Here is a 21,133-nt window from a genome sequence, read left to right as displayed (position 1 = left end):
ACCCCTTTCCTACCCCTGAGGCCCTTCTACCCTTTCCTACCTCTATCGTCTCTTACGGCCCTTTCCCTACCTAGAACCCATGACTGTAAACCTCTGATTGTGTCTGCGTGCGTGTGTCCCTCTTCCCTTTTCCTATCTCCCACTCCTTCCGTCTCCACCTCTCTTCCCACTCCCTCCTCCCCTCTCTACTGCTCCTCTCCGCCCGGGCCGCTCTAGCCCTCTCCCTCTTCTCTCCCCTTTCCCCCCTCCTTCCGGCTTCCCCCTCCTCTCTCCCATCCGGTCTTTCTTTGTTTTGGTCCGGTCCCTTTTCCCTTCCGGCCTCCTCCCTCTCCCCTCGCCAGAAAGGTTCCGCCTGCTTTCCTTTCCCCGCCTACCCTTAGGACGTTTCGCGACGCACAGCTGCGTGGTGACGCGAGCGCGCGGCCGGGCTCCGGAGCGTGCGCGCGGCCGCGGGGCTGTGGGGAGGCGGAGGCGCGCCAACATGGCGGCGGGGGGCGGCGGCGGCGGCGGCCGGGGGAGCAGCAGCAGCAGCGGCGGCGGGCCCAGGATGGGGGGCAGGATGGGGGGAGCGGCGCCCCCCGCCTCGGAGAAGCTCCCCGTCCACGTAAGTCCGGGGGGAGGGGGCCACCACCCCAAACACAGAGGAGTGGGGCCTTTAACACCCCCAATATGGGGTGGGGTCTCCCTCTTGGGGGTCCCCCTTTCCTGCAAGGGGGGCTGAATAGGCACAGAGACACCCCCACCCCCCCTCTGCCCTCCTGCAGCTCTGGCTAAGGAAAAGACAACCCCCCCAAAAAAGGAAGGCTGCATCGTCAGGCATTGGCAGGGAAAGACCTGGACACCAAAATGCCCCCCCCCCCAAGGGAAGGTTTCCTGAGCTCTCCTCCTTTGCAAGAGGGGGGGGGGGATAAAGATGAGTTTCTGGCACTCTCTTCTCCATGCAGGGAGAAGTTTGCAAAGAGGTCTGGAGAACCGGCACGTCCCTTGGCTTTCCTTCTTTTTGTTTTAATCGGTTTTGTGATTTTTAGGTTGTGGGTTTCCAGGGTTGGCGGCCCTGAGTGTCGTCTTCTTCTTATTATTCCTGGATGATGAGCCCCCCACCCCCACCCCATTGAGTATATTACTATTAGTAGCTGCATGCCTTAGATGACCCCGTCCAATTGAGTATATTATGATTATGATTATTGTTATGATCAATAATAGCTGCATGCATTAGACCGTCCCCATTGCAGACTTCCTTGCCAAAGCCCCTTTACTTTCTTCCCCAAACACCCCCTCCATATCCTTTGCGTTATTATATTGTTGTAAACACCTCAGCCTAATACTTCCCCCCTCCTGTTTTTTCTTTCCATCTAATAATAATAGTAATAATAAATAGCTGCACGCATTGCAAGTCCATCGCAGACTTCCTTGCAAAAAGCCCCTTTGCTCCCCCCCCCAAACAACCCCCCTTCCATTTCCTTTGCATTATATTGCTGTATGGAAACACCCCCACCCTAAAACTTCCTCCTCTCCAGTTTTTCGTTTCCACCCCCTAATAATAATAATAATAATTGTTATTACTATACGCCACCCAGCTGACTGGATTGGCTTGGCCTCTCTGGGCGGCTTCGAGCAAATTACAAAACATTAAAACATCGGTAAAGCATCAGATATTGAAAGCTTCCCTAATGCAGTCCCTTTTCGGTAGGTAAATGTGTGGGTGTGTTTATCTAACGGAGGTAGAATCACAGAAGGGTAAATTTGCAAGGGACCCCAGAGGGTCATCCAGCCCAACCCCCTCAACGCAGGAAACTTTTGCCGAACTCAGGCCTCGAACCCACAACTCTTGTGAAGCCTTCGAACTCGCCTCTTTCTATCTCCTTGCTTCCCAACCCTCTCCTGTTGCTTTGCATTATGGATAATGCAGCCCTCCTTTCTTTGCCTCCCCCCAAGTTCCTTTACATTGGTTTGCATCCAATGTTCTACTCGAGGTAGGACCCCCCCCCCTAAAATTAATGGAACCAAGCAAGTTATGCCCATTAATTTCAACGGTGCGACTCTTGAGTATTAAGTCGTTTGGGATGCAACCCAAATTATGTATATACCCGCATTAAAGGGCCCTCATTCGCGAAGCTTCCTGCAATGCCACTTGGAAGTTCAGCTTTCAAGTAGTTAAAAAAAGGGGGGCACCTTTAATTAGATATGGCTAAATGTTGCGTCCATGCGTACATGGAATTATTTCAATTCATTCCCGTAGGGAGAATTCGGTGTTTGAAACAGCCGATGGGGACATATTGTGGTTGTTGCTGTTAAACATATACAGCAAACCTATAATTTATGTGGGGAGTTGCGTTCTGGGGGGGTTGGACCCCAAGCCGAAACTGCATATAGTCAGGACGCATAGGGGGGTTCAAGGGTGGGTGGGATTGCCAAAGGCGGCTGTTGCTTTTATTCTGATTATGTATTTTGTGGTTTCCTAGCCTGGTTTTATTCTGTGATCCTCTCCGAGACCTGTGGGAATAATAATAATAATAATAATAATAATAATAATAATATCATCTCCCCTCCCCTGGAAACCCACCCATTTTCCACCCTGCCTTTTATTTATTTTGTAGTTTTGCATTTTTTAAATTGCGCATATAGCTGAATCATGCACAAGTCGAACGTGCGTCAATTGCGGGGTTTAGCGTTTAAAACGTTGGGTTCCCCCCATTAGTCTTTCTGTTTTACTTTTTCCGTATTGTAAGCCCCCTCTGAAGGCCTGGCCCCACTTTCCTGGGAGTAAGCCCCACTGAACTCAGTAGGACCTGCCGCAGAGTAGGCGCGGCTGCTGCCGAGCCGCGAGAACGCTGATCCGGGTAAATACAGTCGCCAGAGAAGCGATCCTGGACCATAAAGAATAAGAGATTTTCAGCTTAATGCGCATAGATATATTTCCTCCCCCCCCCACCTCAAAATGCAGATGTAGCTGCAGAGAGCGGACCAATTTATCTGCCAGCTTCTTGCACGTTTGATCTGGATTACTTCCAGACCGATCCTGCGAGCACTTACTCAGCAGTCTGCGGCCGCCATAGAGGGGGGCTGGCTTGGCCAGGATTTGGGGGTGAGGATTTGCAGCCTCGTAAGAGGGGGCCTGGGGGGGGCAAGAGGCAGGTTTGGTTTGGGGCTCCACCGGGAAGGGGGAACCAAAGCCTAGCAGGCAGAAGGGGCTGCGTTTCGGGGTCTCCGAACGCATAAAAGGGGGCAGCCACCCCCCAGCCCTGTTTGAAAGCAGAGGCTGCTCTCTCCCTGAATCCCTGCAGGGCCTCAGAGCTGTTCCCCCAGGCCTTTGTCCAGTCTGACCCCCTCTTTCTGCAGTCCTCATAGCACTCTAGCCCAAGGGTTGCCATTCAATTGATTCTGAATTGATTTGAGAATGTATTTCAATGAACTGATTGCGACTTTATGTAAACTGTGTTATTTTTACTGTGGTTAGCCGCTCTGAGCCCGGCTTCGGCTGGGGAGGGCGGGATATAAATCAAATATTATTATTATTATTCGGGCATGGGTACTGGGAGACGCCGTTGGCGGCTGAACCCGCACCCAGAGCCTCTGAGCCACAGCGACCCACGGAGCCCGGTTCCTTGCCACGGGTGGGGCTGGCTGTCAGCGGGGCAGCCGCCTCTCCCCTCCCGGGCCCACGGAGGTCAGAGCCCCTCGATGCCTTCCCCTAAAATAATTCTCCCGCAGGTGGAAGATGCCCTCTCTTACCTGGACCAGGTGAAGATCCGCTTTGGCAGCGACCCGGCCACCTACAACGGATTCCTGGAGATCATGAAGGAGTTCAAGAGCCAGAGGTAAGGGGTTCGGGGGGGGATCGGGGCCCCTCTTTACGCAGCCCCCCAACCCAGGAAGTGCCCCAGCCGGCAGCGGATTTTATTTTTCCAGTGTTACCTTGGAAGATTTTCTTTTCTTTTAATTTTTCCTTTTTTACCAGCAACCAAACATAGTGAAACCCCCCCAAGCGGCTGATACATTGGGTATACATAATCAATAATAACGTATTCATAAACTTGGCGTTGGGTTTTTAAACCGGAGGGTGGAAACAAGGGGAACAGGAATCGCACCCGAGCTGGGGGGCCCATGCCTCTTCGTTGCCCATCGAACACCCCCCAAAATCTCCCACCCTCATATTGGGTCCTGCCTTGTTCCTATCCAGGGTGGATTTGATTTAAATCAAATCGTTAGTCTGTAAGGCTCGATTTAAATCATTATTTTCTTTACAGAAAGACTCATTCTTGCTGGCATCGTCTTAATATTTACAGATGAAGTTTTCGTTTTTGGGATAATCGATCTTCAGAGTCGTTTTTACAGCTCTTATCAAAAATGACCGATTTGGTTGTACTTTTAGAAATACATAGACAGATAATTATGAAATTATGGGGAGGTTTAATATGTTAACTCTGTGGTCCCCCCCCCTAAAAAAAATGTTTAGGGGTACTTTCATTCTCCCACTCCTATTGAAATACTCCTCCTCAATGAGGCCAAACTTAGATTCACAAAATATTTTCCCCAGGAAAAAACCCCACTGAGTTATCTGTGTACATTTGGACAACTTTTCTGCTGTACTTTATCGGAAGGAGAAAAAACATCATTTCCTTCATAGCAATTTAGACAATTTGTTTAACTAAAACAATGACGTTACAGCGTATGTATCCACGTTTGCTAACTGATGTGGCTAAACAATTAAGAAAAACAAACTTTTGAGTTTTAGCGCACATGAAAAACCTTATTTCCTGACGAATAGCCTTTGGACTATAATGTAACTTGAAACAGAAAACCTTTAGAAATGTTTTTCCTCATTTTAAAAATCTGATTTAAATTTTTTAAAATCTGGTTTATTTTATTTTTTAAGAAATCCTTGATTTTTTTTATCCCCCCTCGTCTTCAGCATCGACACCCCCGGCGTCATCCGCCGCGTCTCGCAGCTGTTCCATGAGCACCCTGACCTCATCATCGGCTTCAACGCCTTCCTGCCTTTGGGCTACCGGATCGAGATCCCCAAGAACGGGAAGCTGAGCATCCAGGTGCCTCTGGCCGGCCAGGTTAGACCAGGAAGCGGGCTTGGGGTTTGTTTTGACGATTTCCGCTCATCCCTACGGGGAGATTTATTCCCACCCCCAACCCCCTTTAAAAAAAAAATCTTTTTAATTCACTTTTACACTACACATTTAAATTCAAGCGGCAGAGTTAATTGTCAGCATTCCCTGAATCTTTAGACTTCCCTCTGACCTTCCATGGTTAATCATTTTCAGTCTTTTATAATAATAATATTAATAATAATAATAAATTTTATTTATACCCCACCCTCCCCGGCCAGAGCCTGGCTCAGGGCGGCTAACACCAATAAAATCACAGTAAAAACATCATAGGGGGGAAAGGGGAGGGGGAAGAAAAGGAAAAAAAACCTTCAATTTAAAATGCAGTTTAAAATGCAACCTCATTTTAAAGTAGCTGATAAATCAAGACTATAAAGGGAGGGAAACATAAGGGTCAGACCGAGTCCAAACCAAAGTCAGAAAAGGTTTGCTGACCCCTGGTCTCAGCGCAGGACAAGGAGCAGCTGACAGGAAGGAGCAGGTGGGCACAAGAGTTTCATCATCATCATAAACAACTTTTATTTATATTCTGCCCTCCCCGGCCAAAGTCGGGCTCAGGGTGACGAACATCAGACACATAACATTTGTATAAAATCAAACAATAATTAAATTGACTCCGGAAAACAGGTCCAAATCAAATAGAAGGGACCTTGGGGTCGTCTAGTCCAGCCCGCCCCCCCCCCCCCGGCAACACGGGAGCAAGGCGACGAGGAGCACCCAGGCGGAAGGGCAGCTGCTTTCACACACACACACACACACACCTGTGTTCAGCCGCTGCTGACCCCCAACTCCCCCTCTCCTCCTAGGTGTCCCTGGACCCCGTCCAAAGCCCCCTCTCGGGCTCCGGCCTCATCCTGAACTACTGCCAGGAGAACGCCCACAACCACGGCGACTGCCCGGAGGACTTCTGCCACCAGCAGCCCCACCAGCAGCCGCAGCAGCAGCAACAACAGCCCTGCAAGGACGACTGCCGGCTGCAGGTGCCTCTGGAGTCGGACTCGGTGGAGTTCAACAATGCCATCAGCTACGTCAACAAGATCAAGACGCGCTTCCTGGACCACCCGGAGATCTACCGGTCTTTCCTGGAGATCCTTCACACGTACCAGGTGAAAGGTCTCCTCTCTCCCCACGGCGTTCCGGGGTCAGGAAACAAAAAAACCCCAAAATATAACCCTGGTTGGTGTGTGTGGTGTGGTCTGTGGGCTGCCTCGCCCTACCTGGAAATAAGTTGCCACCATTTTAGTTTAGGTTTAGGTTTAGTTTAAGTTTAGTTTAGTATTTAGTTTAGTTTTGTTTTGTTTAGTGTTTAGTTTAGTTTAGTTTTAGTTTAGTTTAGTTTAGTTTAGTTTAGTTTAGTTTAGTTTAGTTTAGTTTAGTTTAGTTGTTCATTTCCACAGCAAACATTACGTACCAAAAGCAAAACGAAAGATAAACTAATCTTACATTAGATATTCTTAGACTTAAGAAAGCTATTACAATATACATAGTTAAACGGTCAAGAAATCTAGGATAAACGTGTATTGTTTAAAAGAAATAAGAGAGAGAAAAGAAAGAGAAGAGGGGGAAAAGAGGGATAAAGAAAAATGCACGACGACAAAACCGAAAAATGAATAAAACTAAAACTACCTACCGAACAAAAAGCAGTGTTTAGTTAATTCAAACCAGTACCAGGGTATTCTGTTCATGAACGCTGACCCCTTTCTCCCTCCCTCTCTCACTTCTCAGAAAGAACAGCTGAGCACCAAAGGCCGCCCTTTCCGGGGCATGTCGGAGGAGGAGGTCTTCACCGAAGTGGCCAACCTCTTCCGGGGCCAAGAGGACCTGCTCTCCGAGTTCGGACAGTTCCTCCCTGAGGCAAAGAGGTCTCTGGTACGTGGCAGGAGGGGGGCACCGGTGGCCGGGAAGCCCCCTGAGAACACGGGGAGATGCTGTCAGGGACAGAGCCTGGGACCCCCTCCCTGCAAAGGAGTGTGGGGGTGTCCCCCTGCTGCCGCCCCTTGTCCCTCTCTCCTTCCTCCTTCGCCTGCTCTCTGAGGCTCCTCCATCTTCCTCCGCAGTTCACGGGGAACGGGCCCTGCGACGCCAACAACATCTCCAAACTTGAGCACGAGAAGCACATGGAACACAGTAAGAAACGTTCCAGGCCCCTGTTGCTTCGACCTGTGCCCGGCCCGGCCAAGGTATCCGACCCGGACGCGGAGGCGGGTGGGCTGGGGAGGGGTGGGGAGACAGGAGCCTGCAGGGGATTTGACGCGTTGTTTCCAGGGGAGCCTGGCAGGTTTCAGCAGGGTCCGCTCAGGGTGGGCAGGTTGGGCTATTGAGCAGCGCCGAGCCCCGCTCGTGAAACACGGAAGCGTGCTCACACGAGCCCACACGGACGTGCGTGTTTCCTCCCCCCCGCAGAAGAAGATGAAGCTTCGGGGGACGAAGGACCTCTCGGTGGCGGCAGTGGGCAAGTACGGCAGCCTGCAGGAGTTCTCCTTCTTTGACAAGGTGGGTCGTCCGGCATGGAGGCCGTGTGTGTGTGCAAAATTTCAGATTTAGATTTCTGTGGAAATGATTTGCCGTTTGGTTGTGTGTGTTTCTTGATGTGGTTTATTTATTGTTTATGACTTTCATAATTATGTACCGTATTTTTCGCTCTATAAGACGCACCAGACCACAAGACGCGCCTAGTTTTGGGAGGAGGAAAACAAGAAAAAAAATATTCTGAATCTCAGAAGCCAGAACAGAACTGCTGCGCAGTGAAAGCAGCAATCCCTCTTGCTGTTCTGGCTTCTGGGATAGCTGCGCAGCCTGCATTCGCTCCATAAGATGCGCACACATTTCCCCTTACATTTTAGGAGGGGAAAAGTGAGTCTTATAGAGCAAAAAATACGATAAATCTTGTCTTGCTGCAAGCTGCCTTGAGCGTTGTTTTTTTAACTGTGGAAAGGTGGCATACAAATGATGATGATGAAAAGGCGTGGGGGGGGGCACAGCGGAGGGCCCCTGAACCTCCAACCTGCACAACTCTGCCAAAGGAGGGGGGCAGACAGGCCTTTCCTCCCTGAGACCCCAGAGCAGTCAGTCAGGACTGGGGGGGGGGCCTTTCGCAGCCCTGCCTGGAGCACGGCAGAACAGCCATTTGCCAGGGACTCTTGTTGCGGATCCTCATGGCTGGGGACAGGCCTAGGGGTCCCTCCTGGCTCTGCAAGTGGGTGTTCTAACCACTGAGCTACCCAGCCCCATGGTGCCCCCTCCCATCCCCGGCTGGTTCTTCCGCTCAGGTGCGGCGAGTCCTGAAGAGCCAGGAGGTGTACGAGAACTTTCTTCGGTGCATCGCCCTCTTCAACCAGGAGCTGGTCTCGGGCTCCGAGCTTCTCCAGCTGGTCACCCCCTTTCTGGGGTAAGTGGGGGCTGCGTTGAGTTGGGGGGCTGCGGGAGGGTCCTCCGTCTCCCTTGGGGAAAAGGCAGGCAGGGGCTGATCCCGGCAGCCAGGCAGAAGCAGACAGCTTCCTCTTGGTCGGCTTGGTGAGGAGGGAGGGAGGGAGGGAGAACACTGTCCCCTCCCAAATTTTCAGCAGAAAACTTCCACCACCACCCCCAATTTCCCAGAAAACACTTTGCCTCTCCCAGATTTTCCAGTTTTCTTGTCGTTTGTGTTTACGCATAGCTTTTCCCATGGGAAAGCGACATCTCAAAGCAAATTTACACAGAGCCTAGGACTTGCCGATCAGAAGGTCGGCGGTTCGAATCCCCGCGATGGGGTGAGCTCCCGTTGCTCTGTCCCTGCTCCTGCCCACCTAGCAGTTCGAAAGCACGTCAAAGTGCAAGTAGATAAATAGGTATTGCTCCGGCAGGAAGGTAAACGGCGTTTCCGTGCGCTGCTCTGGTTCGACAAAAGCAGCTTAGTCCTGCTGGCCACATGACCCAGAAGCTGTACGCCGGCTCCCTCGGCCAATAAAGCGAGATGAGCGCCGCAACCCCAGAGTCGTCCACGACTGGACCTAATGGTCAGGGGTCCCTTTACCTTACCCCAATATATTTACGTTAAGAGAGCCTAAAACCCCCGGCGTGCGAAAGAAAGCAGAAGTATGTGGGAATAGCCAGAACCGAACCTTCAGGGGCAAATTTCCAAGTTGGGCGTCTTCTAAAAAGGCTCCATTTCTTGACAGAGTCACTGCCTGCCCTCTCTGGTTTCTCGCTGAAAACATCAGCTCGGCTGCACATAAAACACCCCAGATTTTTGTTCTCCCTTCTCCTCCATGCACACTTTTGACAAGTAACAATTCTGCCCCTCGGTTAAGAAACCTTGCGTTCATTCCCATCCCTCTGCTTGTGAGTTTCTTTAAGATATAGCAGAGCCCGCAGGCAAAATGTCGCCAGTTCGGTGCCCGTTGGCTGCGCCTTCCCCGAGTTTTCCGATTCGAATCCCCACCGCACCTCCATGGGGTCCCGCCACACGCAGCCCACCTTTCCCCCTCCTCACCTCCCTTCCCGCAGGAAGTTCCTGGAGCTCTTTGCTCAGTTCAAGTCCTTCCTGGGGGTGAAGGAGCTCTCCTTTGCGTCCCCCATGGCGGACCGCTCGGGGGACGGCGTCTGCCGCGAGATCGACTACGCCTCCTGCAAGCGCATCGGCTCCAGCTACCGGGCGCTCCCCAAGACCTATCAGCAGCCCAAGTGCAGCGGCAGGACGGCCATCTGCAAAGAGGTAGGCCGGGGGCGATCAGCAGAAGGAAGGCGGTGGGGCGTCCCGGGGACTCCCCTGGACTGAGGGCGCCCCCTCTCGCCCCTGCAGGTGCTAAACGACACCTGGGTCTCCTTCCCCTCCTGGTCCGAGGACTCCACCTTCGTCAGCTCCAAGAAGACCCCATACGAGGAGCAGCTGCACCGGTGCGAGGACGAACGCTTTGAGGTGGGTGCCTCCGGCGAGGTGGGCAGGCTCGGGGCCCCTGCTTGGGGGGCGGAGGGCCCCAGGTCCTTCCTCAAGGCTGGCTCAATCCCTGGGGGGTTTCAGGCTTCAGGGAAACTGCTTTCTCTCCCCCCGCAACCCTTCAAAGCCCTAAACGGCCTCCGCCCCGTATCCCTGAAGGAGCATCTCCACCCCGGACACTGGGGTCCCTCTCCCAAGGACCTTCTGGCGGTTCCCTCCAAGAAGCGAGGTTACAGGGAACCAGGCAGAGGGCCTTCTCGGTGGTGGCGCCCGCCATGTGGAACGCCCTCCCACCAGATGTCAAGGAAAGAAACAAACTGCCAGACTTTTATAAGACATCTGAAGGCAGCCCTGTTTGAGGAAGTTTTTACTGTTTGAAGTTTTATTTTGTTTTTAGTGTTCTGTTGGGAGCCACCCAGAGTGGCTGGGGAAACCCACCCAGATGGGCAGGGTATAAATATTATTATTATTATTATTATTATTATTATTATTATTATTATTACCACCAAAGCAATTATTGTCCCTTACCAGTTTAAGAGTGTTTAATGATCATCACAGCAAAAGAACAACGCAGCCATTCTTGGAGTGAAGGCACTCTCAATTAAGCTTCCCTCCTACTTCCTCCAGTCATGCAATATTCCTTCTCTGTTTGAGCTTGCAATATTCTTGCTGCTGCCGCCAGATACGTAAACAGACAGACTCTTTGGGTATATCCGTTTCCATAATCCCTAAAAAGAAAAGATTGGGGGGAGGGGGTGTTGACGCCATCTTTAAACATATTTTTTCATCTCATCCTCCTGGGGCGTCTGGGGCCACCATGAGGACAGAAACCTGCCAAGTTCATTTTTCTCCCCGCGCTCCTGACCCTCGCGTTGCCCCCTCTTCCCCCGCCCAGCTGGACGTGGTCCTGGAGACGAACCTGGCCACGATCCGGGTGCTGGAGAGCGTTCAGAAGAAGCTGAGCCGCATGTCGCTGGAGGACCAGGAGAAGTTCCGCCTGGACGACTGCCTGGGGGGCACCTCCGAGGTCATCCAGCGGCGCGCCATCTACCGCATCTACGGCGACAAGGCGCCCGAGATCATCGAGAGCCTCAAGAAGAACCCGCTCTCGGCCGTCCCCATCGTCCTCAAGAGGTGAGAACCGCTCCCGTCCCAAAAACGACAGAAGCAATAAGAAATAAGTCAATAGATAATATTTTTAAAAAAGAGTGGGAATGTTTCAGCAATTGCTTAAGGAAACAGGGTTCCACCTCTAGGATTTGGTTGTGTTTGCAATACAGTGGTACCTCGGGTTACATACGCTTCAGGTTGCAGACTCCGCTAACCCAGAAATAGTGCTTCAGGTTAAGAACTTTGCTTCAGGATGAGAACAGAAATCGTGCTCCGGAGGCAGCAGGAGGCCCCATTAGCTAACGTGGTGCTTCAGGTTAAGAACAGTTTCAGGTTAAGAACGGACCTCCGGAACGAATTAGGTACTTAACCCGAGGTAGCACTGTAACTCCTTTTTGCGTATGTTGAGATGAAAGAGTCTGATGTCATTTGATCTATATAGAAGTTACCGATGTACGTATTTGTCATTTGTGTATTTATTTGTATATTTAAAAAACCCGGGGGGGGGGCCAAGGAGGGTGGTAGTGGGCAGGTTGGGCTCGGCGCCCGCGTCTTCCCGCAGTCTCACCTTCGCCTCCTCTCCGCCCGCCCGTCCCGCAGGCTGAAGGCGAAGGAGGAGGAGTGGCGGGAGGCCCAGCAGGGCTTCAACAAGATCTGGCGGGAGCAGTACGAGAAGGCCTACCTCAAGTCCCTTGACCACCAGGCCGTCAACTTCAAGCAGAACGACACCAAGGCCCTGCGCTCCAAGAGCCTCCTCAACGAGATCGAGAGCGTCTACGACGAGGTGGGTGTGGGGGCCACATGCCTCCCTTGCATGGGAAACTTCAAGAGTCGGCAGCGGAGGTGCCTGCCGGGATCTCCGGTGGCAGGGAGTTCCACAGGACAGGGCGGATGAAACTAGAGGCTCGGTTTCTCGCCGTCAGACGGGGCGATCTCAGCAATCGAGCCTGGCTGGGAGAGCTCGGGTGCCCCCTGAGTCGCTCAGGGCTTTGCAGACGCATGGAGAGGAGCTTGGCCATGCCTTGGTCGTAGGGGGGCAGCCATTGCAGCCAGACTGGGGACTGGGAGCAGCCGCCGAGACCCTATAACACCAGTCCTGAAAGACCTGCATTGGCTCCCAGTACGTTTCCGAGCACAATTCAAAGTGTTGGTGCTGACCTTGAAAGCCCTTAATGGCCCAGTAGACCTGAAGGAGCTGTCCATGGAGGCGCAGGGCAATTCTGTGTCCAGGGCGGCTGTCTCCCAGCTCCATCTGGTACACAGGATGAGACCCTCCCTGCCCACAGACTGTCTGGCCAGAGTGGTGCATGCTCTGGTTATCTCCCGCTTGGGCTACTGCCATGCGCTCTCCGTGGGGCTGCCGTTGAAGGTGACCCGGAAACTACAACTTATCCGGAATGTGGCAGCCAGACTGGGGCCTGGGAGTGGAGACCACATAACACCGGTCCTGAAAGACCTACATTGGCTCCCAGGACGTTTCCAGGCACAATTCAAAGTGTTGGTGCTGACCTTGAAAGCCCTAAATGGCCTCCGTCCAGTAGATCTGAAGGAGCGTCTCCAGCCCCATCGTTCAGCCCGGACACTGAGGTCCAGCGCCAAGGGCCTTCTGGCGGTTCCCTCCCTTCAAAAAGTGAGGTTACAGGGAAGCAGGGAGAGGGCCTTCTCAGTGGTGGCACCCACCCTGTGGAACACCCTCCCTTCAGAGAACAACTACCAGACTTTTAGAAGACCCCTGAAGGCAGCCCTGTATAGGGAAGTTTTTAATGTTTGATCTTTTACTGTGTTTTTAATATTCAGTTGGGAGCTGGGGAAACCCATCCAGATGGGCAGGGTATATATAATAAAATGATTGTAGTAATCATTCCCTTAAACTGGTCCTTTCTTCGGTGTTTCTAAGCAAACGTTCATCCCCTTACGATACAGGAAACCGTGCTTTTCCTTGTATTTTAAAATGGTGTTTCAGAGTTGTTAGGGGTTTCTGAATGTTTTATGTAGATTTTCAGTTTCATCCTTCTGTGTGGGATAATGACAATAAAGATATTGTTGTCGTTAAGTCCATCTCTCTCTCTCTCCTCCAGCACCAGGAGCAGCAGTCTGAGGGACGGGGCGCCCTGAACGAGCCCCACCTCATCTTCGTCTACGAGGACCAGCAGATCCTGGAGGACGCGGCCGCGCTGGTGGGCTACTACGTCAAGCGCCAGCCCACCATCCAGAAAGAGGACCAAGCCACCATCTGGCAGATCGTCCACCGCTTCGTCCCCGACCTCTTCTTCTCCCAGCCCCCCGGCCACGACCCCCCGCCGCCCCCCGCCCCGGAAGAGGCGCCCGAGGCCGGCAAGGGCAGCCCCAAGCGGCCCCCCGCCCCTGCCCCTCCGCCGGACGCCCGCGACTTGCGCAAAAGGGCTCCCCCGGCCGAGGACAAGCCGCTGCCCCCCTCCGCCACCGCCCCGGAGGCAGCCCACGAGCTGCGGAAAAGGACGCCCCCCGCCGACGAGAAGCCCCCCGCCCCGGAGGGCCACGAGCTGCGCAAGAGGAACCCCCCTGCGCTCGCCAGGGAGAAGGGCGGCGGCGGCGGCTCGGAGGGGGCAGGGGCAGGGGCGGCCTCTCCCCCCGCCCCGGCTGCCCCTTCCTCTTCCCGGCCGCGCCGCTCTCTGGACAACGTCTACGCGCTGTTTTTCGCCAACAACAACTGGTACTTCTTCTTGCGGCTGCACCAGACACTCTGCTCCCGGCTGCTCAAGATCTACCGGCAGGCGCAGAAGCAGCTGCTGGAATTCCGGGCCGAGAAGGAGAGGGAGAAGCTGCTCTGCGACGGCCGCAAGGAGAGGGCCAACGACCCGGCCATGGAGCTGCGCCTCAAGCAGCCCAGTAAGCAGGGCGGCGGGGAAGGAGGTCTGCGTTCGGCCAGGGACCGGGGAGCGGGGTGGCTCTCGGCTTCTGGCCCCCAGCGAGGCCAGGGAGGGGGAAAGGGGGTTGTGGAGGATGTGGGAAGTGGCCTCGCCACTCAGCCCTCCTAGCTAGAAGCGGGCGGTGATTGCGAGTGTCCGAAACCGGTGTGGCGCTTGCTCCCGTTGCGCTGGCGGCATTTGGAGACCTGCGACGTGGTGCCAGCTATGATCATAATGATAAGATTTAGTCGTGTCCGCCTCTTGGTGACCCCCTGGACCAGAGCAGGCCAGGCCCTCCTGTCTTCCACTGCCTCCTGCAGTTTGGTCAAACCTTCGAGAACACTGTCCCACCATCTCCTCCTCTGTCGTCCCCTTCTCCTTGTGCCCTCCATCTTTCCCAACATCAGGGTCTTTTCCAGGGAGTCTTCTCTTCTCATGAGGTGGCCAAAGTCTTGGAGCCTCAGCTTCAGGATCTGTCCTTCCAGTGAGCACTCAGGGCTGATTTCCTGAAGAATGGAGAGGTTGGATCTTCTTGCAGTCCATGGGACTCTCAAGAGTCTCCTCCAGCACCAGAATTCAAAAGCATCCATTCTTTGGCGATCAGCCTTCTAGTGATAAGATAGCCTAATGATAAGAGGACTAGAACCTTAGCTTGCCTTTAAGGGAAGAGCAGTACACCCCGGAGATCTTCTGCCAGCCAGTGTGGGCAACCCTGGGCTTGACAGACCGCTGATCTGATCCAATCTGAGGCAGTCTTCTCCTGCTGCTTGATGGCCACGCTGCCTCCCCCACCCTCTGGTCGCAGAATCCTAGAGTTGTAGATTCAAACGGGACCCCCAGCGATCATCTATCCCAACCCCGCCACAGGCGCAGAATTCCTGACGGGTGGCTGGGGAATAGGAGCCCCGGCGTGTAGAGATACCGGGTGCCCCATCTCGGCACCCCACAGAGGGGTTTTGTGTCTCGTGTGTGTGTGTGCGTTCTTGCCAGGCGAAGTGGAGCTGGAGGAGTACTACCCGGCCTTCCTGGACCTGGTGCGAAACCTGCTGGACGGCAACATCGACCCCACCCAGTACGAGGACACCTTGCGGGAGATGTTCACCATCCACGCCTACGTCGGCTTCACCATGGACAAGCTGGTGCAGAACATCGTCCGGCAGGTACCTCGCAGGGGGTGCTTGTTTGCAGAGGGGGGCCCTGCCCCAAGGGGGTGCTGGACAGGAGTTGTGGGGGACACAGGCTGGAGGCAGCTGGGCCCCCTGCCCTGCTCCACACGGAGGAAGGAAGACACGAGTGTTTTGGGGGGTCTCCACCACTCTGCCTAGGACTTTTGAATCACAGAATTGCAGCGTCCAATTTTTCTGGCAAATGGTGTTTAAGGAGAGGACAGAAACCGCTGGGTTAGAAGCTGACCAGCGGCCCAGAGGTAGCGTTGATTTATGACGGGGGCGGAAGGTTTGAGACTTGCTCAGAGATTTATGGGCAGCTGATGGCCAGGAAGTGGAAGGGGCAAGCAGACGATGAAACGGAAGAACGGTATAAAGAGGGGTGGGATATCTAGCTCTTAATGATCTATTAACATGTGCTGTTAAGGTAAGGCGGGGAACACGCAGGAGAAAAGATTCTGAGGAGATACAGAAGGTGTTTGAAGAATTTGCACTAATAATAATACTAATACCTTGTAATGGTCACTGGTTGCATTACCTGGGCAGTCTGGCCGTTCTTGTATCATGGTAAATACTTCAATTCCTGAATCCAGGTCACAACCTCACCCTAATGCACCCTTAAGACAGGCTTTGCAAGCGACAATCATAATAATAATAATTTATTTATACCCCGCCCATCTGGCAATGGGAAGGTTTTCCCCATTTGCAGAGGAGTATTTGAGGTCATTGGGAGAGTTCAAATGGCTTCAGGATTGCTCTCCTGTACTATTCCAGGTGCATGGTTCGTACGTTTAGATATGTGTGCGTTTAAGAGTTTTTATCCTGTGATACCTTAACATTCTGACCACGTCCCCCTGGCTCCAGCTGCACCACCTGGTGAGCGACGACGTCTGCCTGAAGGTGGTGGAGCTCTACCTGGGCGAGCGGAAGCGAGGGGCGGCCGGCGGCAACCTGTCCTCCCAGTGCGTCCGGGCGGCCAAGGAGACCAGCTACCAGTGGAAGGCGGAGCGGTGCATGGCGGACGAGAATTGCTTCAAGGTGTGGCACCCCTGCCCTCCACCCTCTGCGGCTCCGGAAGTGGGGGGAAGTCGGCCACGCCGGTGGGGCGGGGAGAGACCCCTGGAACGCTGCTGGCGGCGGGAGGACGGAGGGGGCGCCTCTTGCGGCCGGAGCGCATGGGTGTGAACGCCTGACTCGCCTCCCCGCAGGTGATGTTCCTTCAGAGAAAGGACCAGGTGATCATGACCATTGAGTTGCTGGATACAGAGGAGACCCAGACAGAAGACCCCCTGGAAGTCCAGGTGATTCCCGGCCTCCCTATCCCGTGAGATCCCTCCCTCATGGGGTTGTGGACCCTGCGGCCAGTTGCGCCTGTCTTCGGGCGTCGCGTCCCAACGGGTGGGCCGCAAACCACAGCCAGCCTCCCTTGCGCTTCACTGCTGCTGCTGCTTCTGGGAAGAATGAAAATAACAAGGGCAACAATTTTATTATTTATACCCCACCCATCTGGCTGGGTTGGCCCCGGTTTAGCTTGGCAGCTGCAACCCCTGGTTTAGCGTTGCAGCCGCAATCTCTGGTTTTGCATTCCAGCCGCAAGCCCCGGTTTAGCGTGGCAGCCGCAATCCCTGGTTTAGTGGTGCTTCTGCAACCCTGCATTTAGCATGGCAGTTGCAATCCCTGGTTTAGCGTTGCAGACTCAATCCTGGGTTTAGCCTTGCAATCTCTATCCCCGGTTTAGCACTGCGGCCCCAATCCTTGCTTTAGCGTTGCAATTTCAATCCCTGGTTTAACCTTGCAGCTTCAGTCTCTTGTTTAGCAGACTCAGTCCCCGGTTTAGCACTGCGGCCCCAATCCTTGGTTTAGCGTTGCAGTTTCAATCCCCGGTTTAACACCACAGCCGCAAACCCCGGTTTAGCTTGGCAGCTGAACTGGGACAGCAATTTGCTGCTCCCCAGCCAACCTGTGTTTCGTCCGTGCCTTCGTGCTCCCGGTTCACGCGGGGTGGGCTAGCGCGGACCAAACCACAAACCCTGGTTTGACCCCCGGGTGTCCAGCGGGTGCCCCCAAACCTCGTGAGTGTTGCTTCCTGCCTTTTCTTCTCTTCTCCAGCACTTGGCCAACTACGTTGAGCAGTACGTGGGGGTGGAGGGGACCCCCAGCAGCCAGAACGAAGGCTTCCTCCTGAAACCCGTCTTCCTGCAGAGGTGAGGCACCCTCCGGCGCTCGAGGGGGGCGGGTCTTGCTTGGCAAAGGTCTCATCCCTCTCTCCCTCCTGCCTCTCTCCTGCCCCCCAGGAACCTGAAGCAGTTCCGGCGCTGGCAGTGCGCCCAGGTGCAGGCCGCCCGAGACAAGGCCCGGGGCTCCTGGAAGCAGCTGGTGGGGGTGGAGAGCGCCTGCAACGTCGACTGCAAGTTCAAGCTCAACACGCACCGAATGCTCTTCGTCATGAACGCGGAGGATTACATGTACCGGCGGGGGGCCCTGGGCCGCGCCAGGCAGGTGGGTCGCGAGGGGGGCTATTTCCATTTACCTTTACAGCGGTACAGCCTCAACTAGGGCTAGGGCCTTTTCAGTACTGGCCCCGACTTGGTGGAACGCTCTGTCCCAAGAGACCAGGGCCCTGCGGGATTTGACATCTTTCCGTAGGGCCTGCAAGACAGAGCTGTTCCGTCTGGCCTTTGGTTTGGACTCAGTCTGACCCTTCTGTTTCCCGCCCCTTACGGTTTTGATCTATGGGCTACTTTTAAAATGAGGCTGCATTCTAAATTTTAACCCGTATTTTAAACCCCCCATTATGTATTTACTGTGATTTTACTGGCGTTAGCTGCCCTGAGCCCGGCTCTGGCCGGGAAGGGCGGGGTATAAATAAAAAATTATTATTATTATTATTATTTACCTTGGTTCCTGAGCGGCTTGGCTCCCCAACAAATCGGCTCCCAAACGCTGAAAACCAGGAAGGAAGCGTTCCGGTTTAAGAACGCTTTTCAGAAGCCGAACGTCCGGTTGGGTGCAGCCAGTGGGAATCCGCGCCTCGGTTGTCGAACCGTTCTGGAAGCCGAACAGACTCCCGGAACGGATTACGTTCGACAACCGCTGTATAAAATTTACACTCAGCTCTTTTATTATTATTAAGTTTATATACCGCTCTATACCTGGAAGTCTTGAGGCGATTCACAGAAAAGATTGCAGCCTATATAACGGGTCAGCAAAGTTTTTCAGCAGGGGGCCGGTCCACTGTCCCTCAGACCTTGTTGGGGGCCGGACTTCGGGAAAACATCCAAAAACACTTCCGGGTTTTTGGTGTTTGGGAACCAAGGTACCACTGTAAATACCTGGGGAGAGCATCCCATGGGCAGGGAGCCACTGCGAAAAAGGCCCTGTTCTGGACCTCTCACAGAAGAGGTACATGGAGAAGGACCTCGGGTGGTGAGCTCAGGTCCAGCTCCTCGGCTTGAGGGGGCCGATTTCCGCCGGTGACCCTCCCCTCCCTCCCTCTCTCTCTCTCTGGGCAGGCGCAGCCGTCGGTCTTGCTGCGCTACCACCGGCGCTTTGAGGCCTGGCACCTGGGCTGGGTGAGCCGGCACGCCGGGCGCGAGGCCTCGGAGCTGGTCCAGGACTGGCTGATGGGCGACGACGACGAGGACCTGCTGCCCTGCAAGACCACCTGCGAGACGGTCAGCGTCCACGGCGTCCCGGTCAACCGCTACCGCGTCCAGTACAGCCGCCAGCCGGCCTCCCCCTGAACCCCTTTTCTCCCTCCTTCCCTCCGGCCGGGGGGGGGGGGAACGGTGGGTGTCCTGCAGCCAGCCCACCCCTGGTATTTATCCGACCAGCTTTGTGGGGGGCAAAGTGTCGTTTTCTCCGTTTGGTTTCTGACTTTGGGGGACGGCTCGTTTGGGGCGCCCTCCCCGCATGGCACGGGACGGACTTGGGGGGGTCTTCCCAGATCTCTCCACGCCTCGGACTGCTTTGTTTTGGCCTGGGAGGGGGGGGCCAAGGATGTGAACGGCAAGGAGGGACCCAGGAGACTGTTTCGGGTGCCCTCCCCACGTGGCACGGGGGGTGCGGGGGTTTGGCAATGCCCAGAGCTCTCCAGACCTCGGATGGGGACCCAGGAGATAAAACTCAGAGCCCCCACCACCACCGCCAGGCCTTTCTCCCGACCCCCCCCCCGCCCCAACCCCATCGGTCACTGTGCGGTGAGCACTTCCTATCGCCCAAACGCGAGGCCTTGTGAGAAGCAGAGGGGGCTTTCCTTTCTACGCCCCCCCTTCCCGCCCCACGGACTGCGTGGCCTTTTTGGTGCAAAAAATAAAAGCTGTCCTCTTGTGTGCCATGGGGGGGGGCAGGTGGCCCAGCCCACCTGGAAGGGGGGGTCGTCTCCTGCCGTGGGCACTTTGTGGACCATCCTGGCTGTGGGTTTTTTTTGGGGGGTAAGATAAAGGGGCTGCTCCTCCCCCCGCCACCTCCAAGACGCTCCAGGGGTTTATTTCTTGGGGTCCCAAAGTGGGGGGAGGCCGTTGCCCTGTGTGGTTTCTTTGGGGGGGGGGGTTCTCTGTTTCCTTTGCGAGATAATCTTGGGGGTGGGGTGGGGGACTCTGTTGTCCTTTTATTTCTCTCTCTCTCTGCGCCCCCCCTCCAAATTTGGCCACGGAAGAGACACTTGTGTGTGTGGTTTTGGGGGGGGTCTGCCCCTCCCCTCCTCTCTCTCCCTCCAATCACTGCCAAGGAATGGAAGACCCCCCCTAAAAGGAAATTGATTGGTTCAAACCTCCCCTCCAAAAAATATCAGACCCCCCTCCACCCTCCTTGTACTCCAGGAAGGCTCCCCCCCCCCAATCCCCATATCTCCCCCCCCATACCTGCTGTTCTCCCAAGCGGAGGGAGGGGGGACCGACTGTGCCAAAATCTCTCTTAACGAAACGATGACTTAAATGGTAGCTTTGTGGCTTAACGTGTCGTTTTTCTTTTCTTTCTTTTTTTAATTGGGGGGGCCATTGTGAGGTTGGAGGGGGGGATAAACCCTTCTCTACTCAGCCCCCCCCCCACTCTTCCTACTGGCCATATTTCTTCATCCCATTGTTTTTAAAAATAAATTTAAAAAATCCAATTTAATTTATAATCTGGGCGGGCAAAGCGTCCATCTCTGGGGGGGCGTCAGCAAGGCAATTGGGGGGGCGCTTCCGGAAGCTGGGAAAGATCTGTCCGTAGCAGAGAACGTGAGAGACAATGCTTCTGGTTTTTTTTTTTCTAAATTTCAATTTTTATTTCGTCTCCTAAGGATCTCTCTTCCTTCTTCTTCTTCTATCCCCCCCCACCGCACCCCCCCCCCCGGCTTCCTTCCGCCTTTGTATTTGCTTTTGCCAACTCTTTGAATGTAGTTTTTAAAAGAAATTATTTATTTGCACATCAAGTAAAAAATAAAATATTAATTTTGAAAACGCCAGAGGCTCCCTCGTGTTCTTCCTTCCCCCGCGGAACAGGCGGTGTGGGCCCCCGTGCGAGGGGCGTAGGTCCCCCAAGGCAAAAGTTTGCATTTGGCATGCTTTGGAACAATACGATTTTTGCTTTTGTATGCATGTTGGTAATCTGTCATACTTTCAGAACAGACGCTGCTGTGCTTCGTCGTTCCTCTTCGTCTTCTCAAGTGTTTCACGCAGAGCGTCGAATTTATTTTATAGAGCTTTCTTGAAGTTCCAACCCCCCCCCTCCAGATTTCCTAAATCTAACCAGTCTAAGCCGGAAAGACCAAGTTGGTCACACCGGACTTGATCTGGAGAAGGAAGAAAACACAGGGTTGCCGCCGTCTCACGGAACCGTAAAAATCTGGCAAACTCGGTGCTGGGGTGACGGCGGCGCCTGTGCCCACGGAGAGGTCTCCGAGTGCCCCATCTGGCGCACGTGCCATAGGTTCACCACCACCGATTTAAGGGG

At 54.2% G+C, this 21,133-nt stretch overlaps 1 protein-coding gene across 2 annotated transcripts; it reads left to right on the top strand.

Moving 5' to 3' along the window:
* The first annotated feature begins 460 nt into the window (after nt 1–460).
* Nucleotides 461–20,645, top strand: SIN3B (SIN3 transcription regulator family member B). Of its 2 annotated transcripts, XM_083483740.1 has the most exons (19): nt 461–604; nt 3,712–3,818; nt 4,913–5,066; nt 5,927–6,226; nt 6,846–6,989; nt 7,178–7,300; nt 7,524–7,613; nt 8,390–8,508; nt 9,606–9,813; nt 9,901–10,017; nt 10,931–11,169; nt 11,746–11,929; nt 13,224–14,013; nt 15,024–15,193; nt 16,064–16,237; nt 16,408–16,500; nt 17,309–17,403; nt 17,494–17,698; nt 18,712–20,645. In XM_083483740.1, exons 1-19 carry the CDS (start codon nt 482–484, stop codon nt 18,940–18,942), a joined length of 3,666 nt encoding a protein of 1,221 aa, XP_083339866.1. In that variant the 5' UTR covers nt 461–481; the 3' UTR covers nt 18,943–20,645. The 2 variants fall into 2 exon arrangements, with proteins under 2 accessions (XP_083339866.1, XP_083339865.1); XM_083483739.1 differs by lacking the exons at nt 461–604; nt 3,712–3,818; nt 4,913–5,066; ... (2 more) ...; nt 7,178–7,300; nt 7,524–7,613 and having other exon boundaries at nt 8,390–8,512; nt 9,610–9,813.
* The last annotated feature ends 488 nt before the right edge of the window (nt 20,646–21,133 follow it).

Source organism: Podarcis liolepis (assembly GCF_965112155.1).
Source record: "Podarcis liolepis genome assembly, chromosome: 18".
Lineage (NCBI taxonomy): Eukaryota > Metazoa > Chordata > Lepidosauria > Squamata > Lacertidae > Podarcis > Podarcis liolepis.
This window is presented reverse-complemented; position numbering and strand designations above follow the sequence as displayed.

What these genes read in the sequence shown, in the direction of transcription:
- SIN3B (XM_083483740.1), top strand. Translation starts at nt 482, where the DNA reads ATGGCGGCGGGGGGCGGCGGCGGCGGCGGCCGGGGGAGCAGCAGCAGC. An exon ending in AGGTGCCTCTGGCCGGCCAG is followed by an intron (nt 5,067 to 5,926) that starts GTTAGACCAGGA and finishes CTCTCCTCCTAG; the next exon opens with GTGTCCCTGGACCCCGTCCA. An exon ending in GTCCCCATCGTCCTCAAGAG is followed by an intron (nt 11,170 to 11,745) that starts GTGAGAACCGCT and finishes CCCGTCCCGCAG; the next exon opens with GCTGAAGGCGAAGGAGGAGG.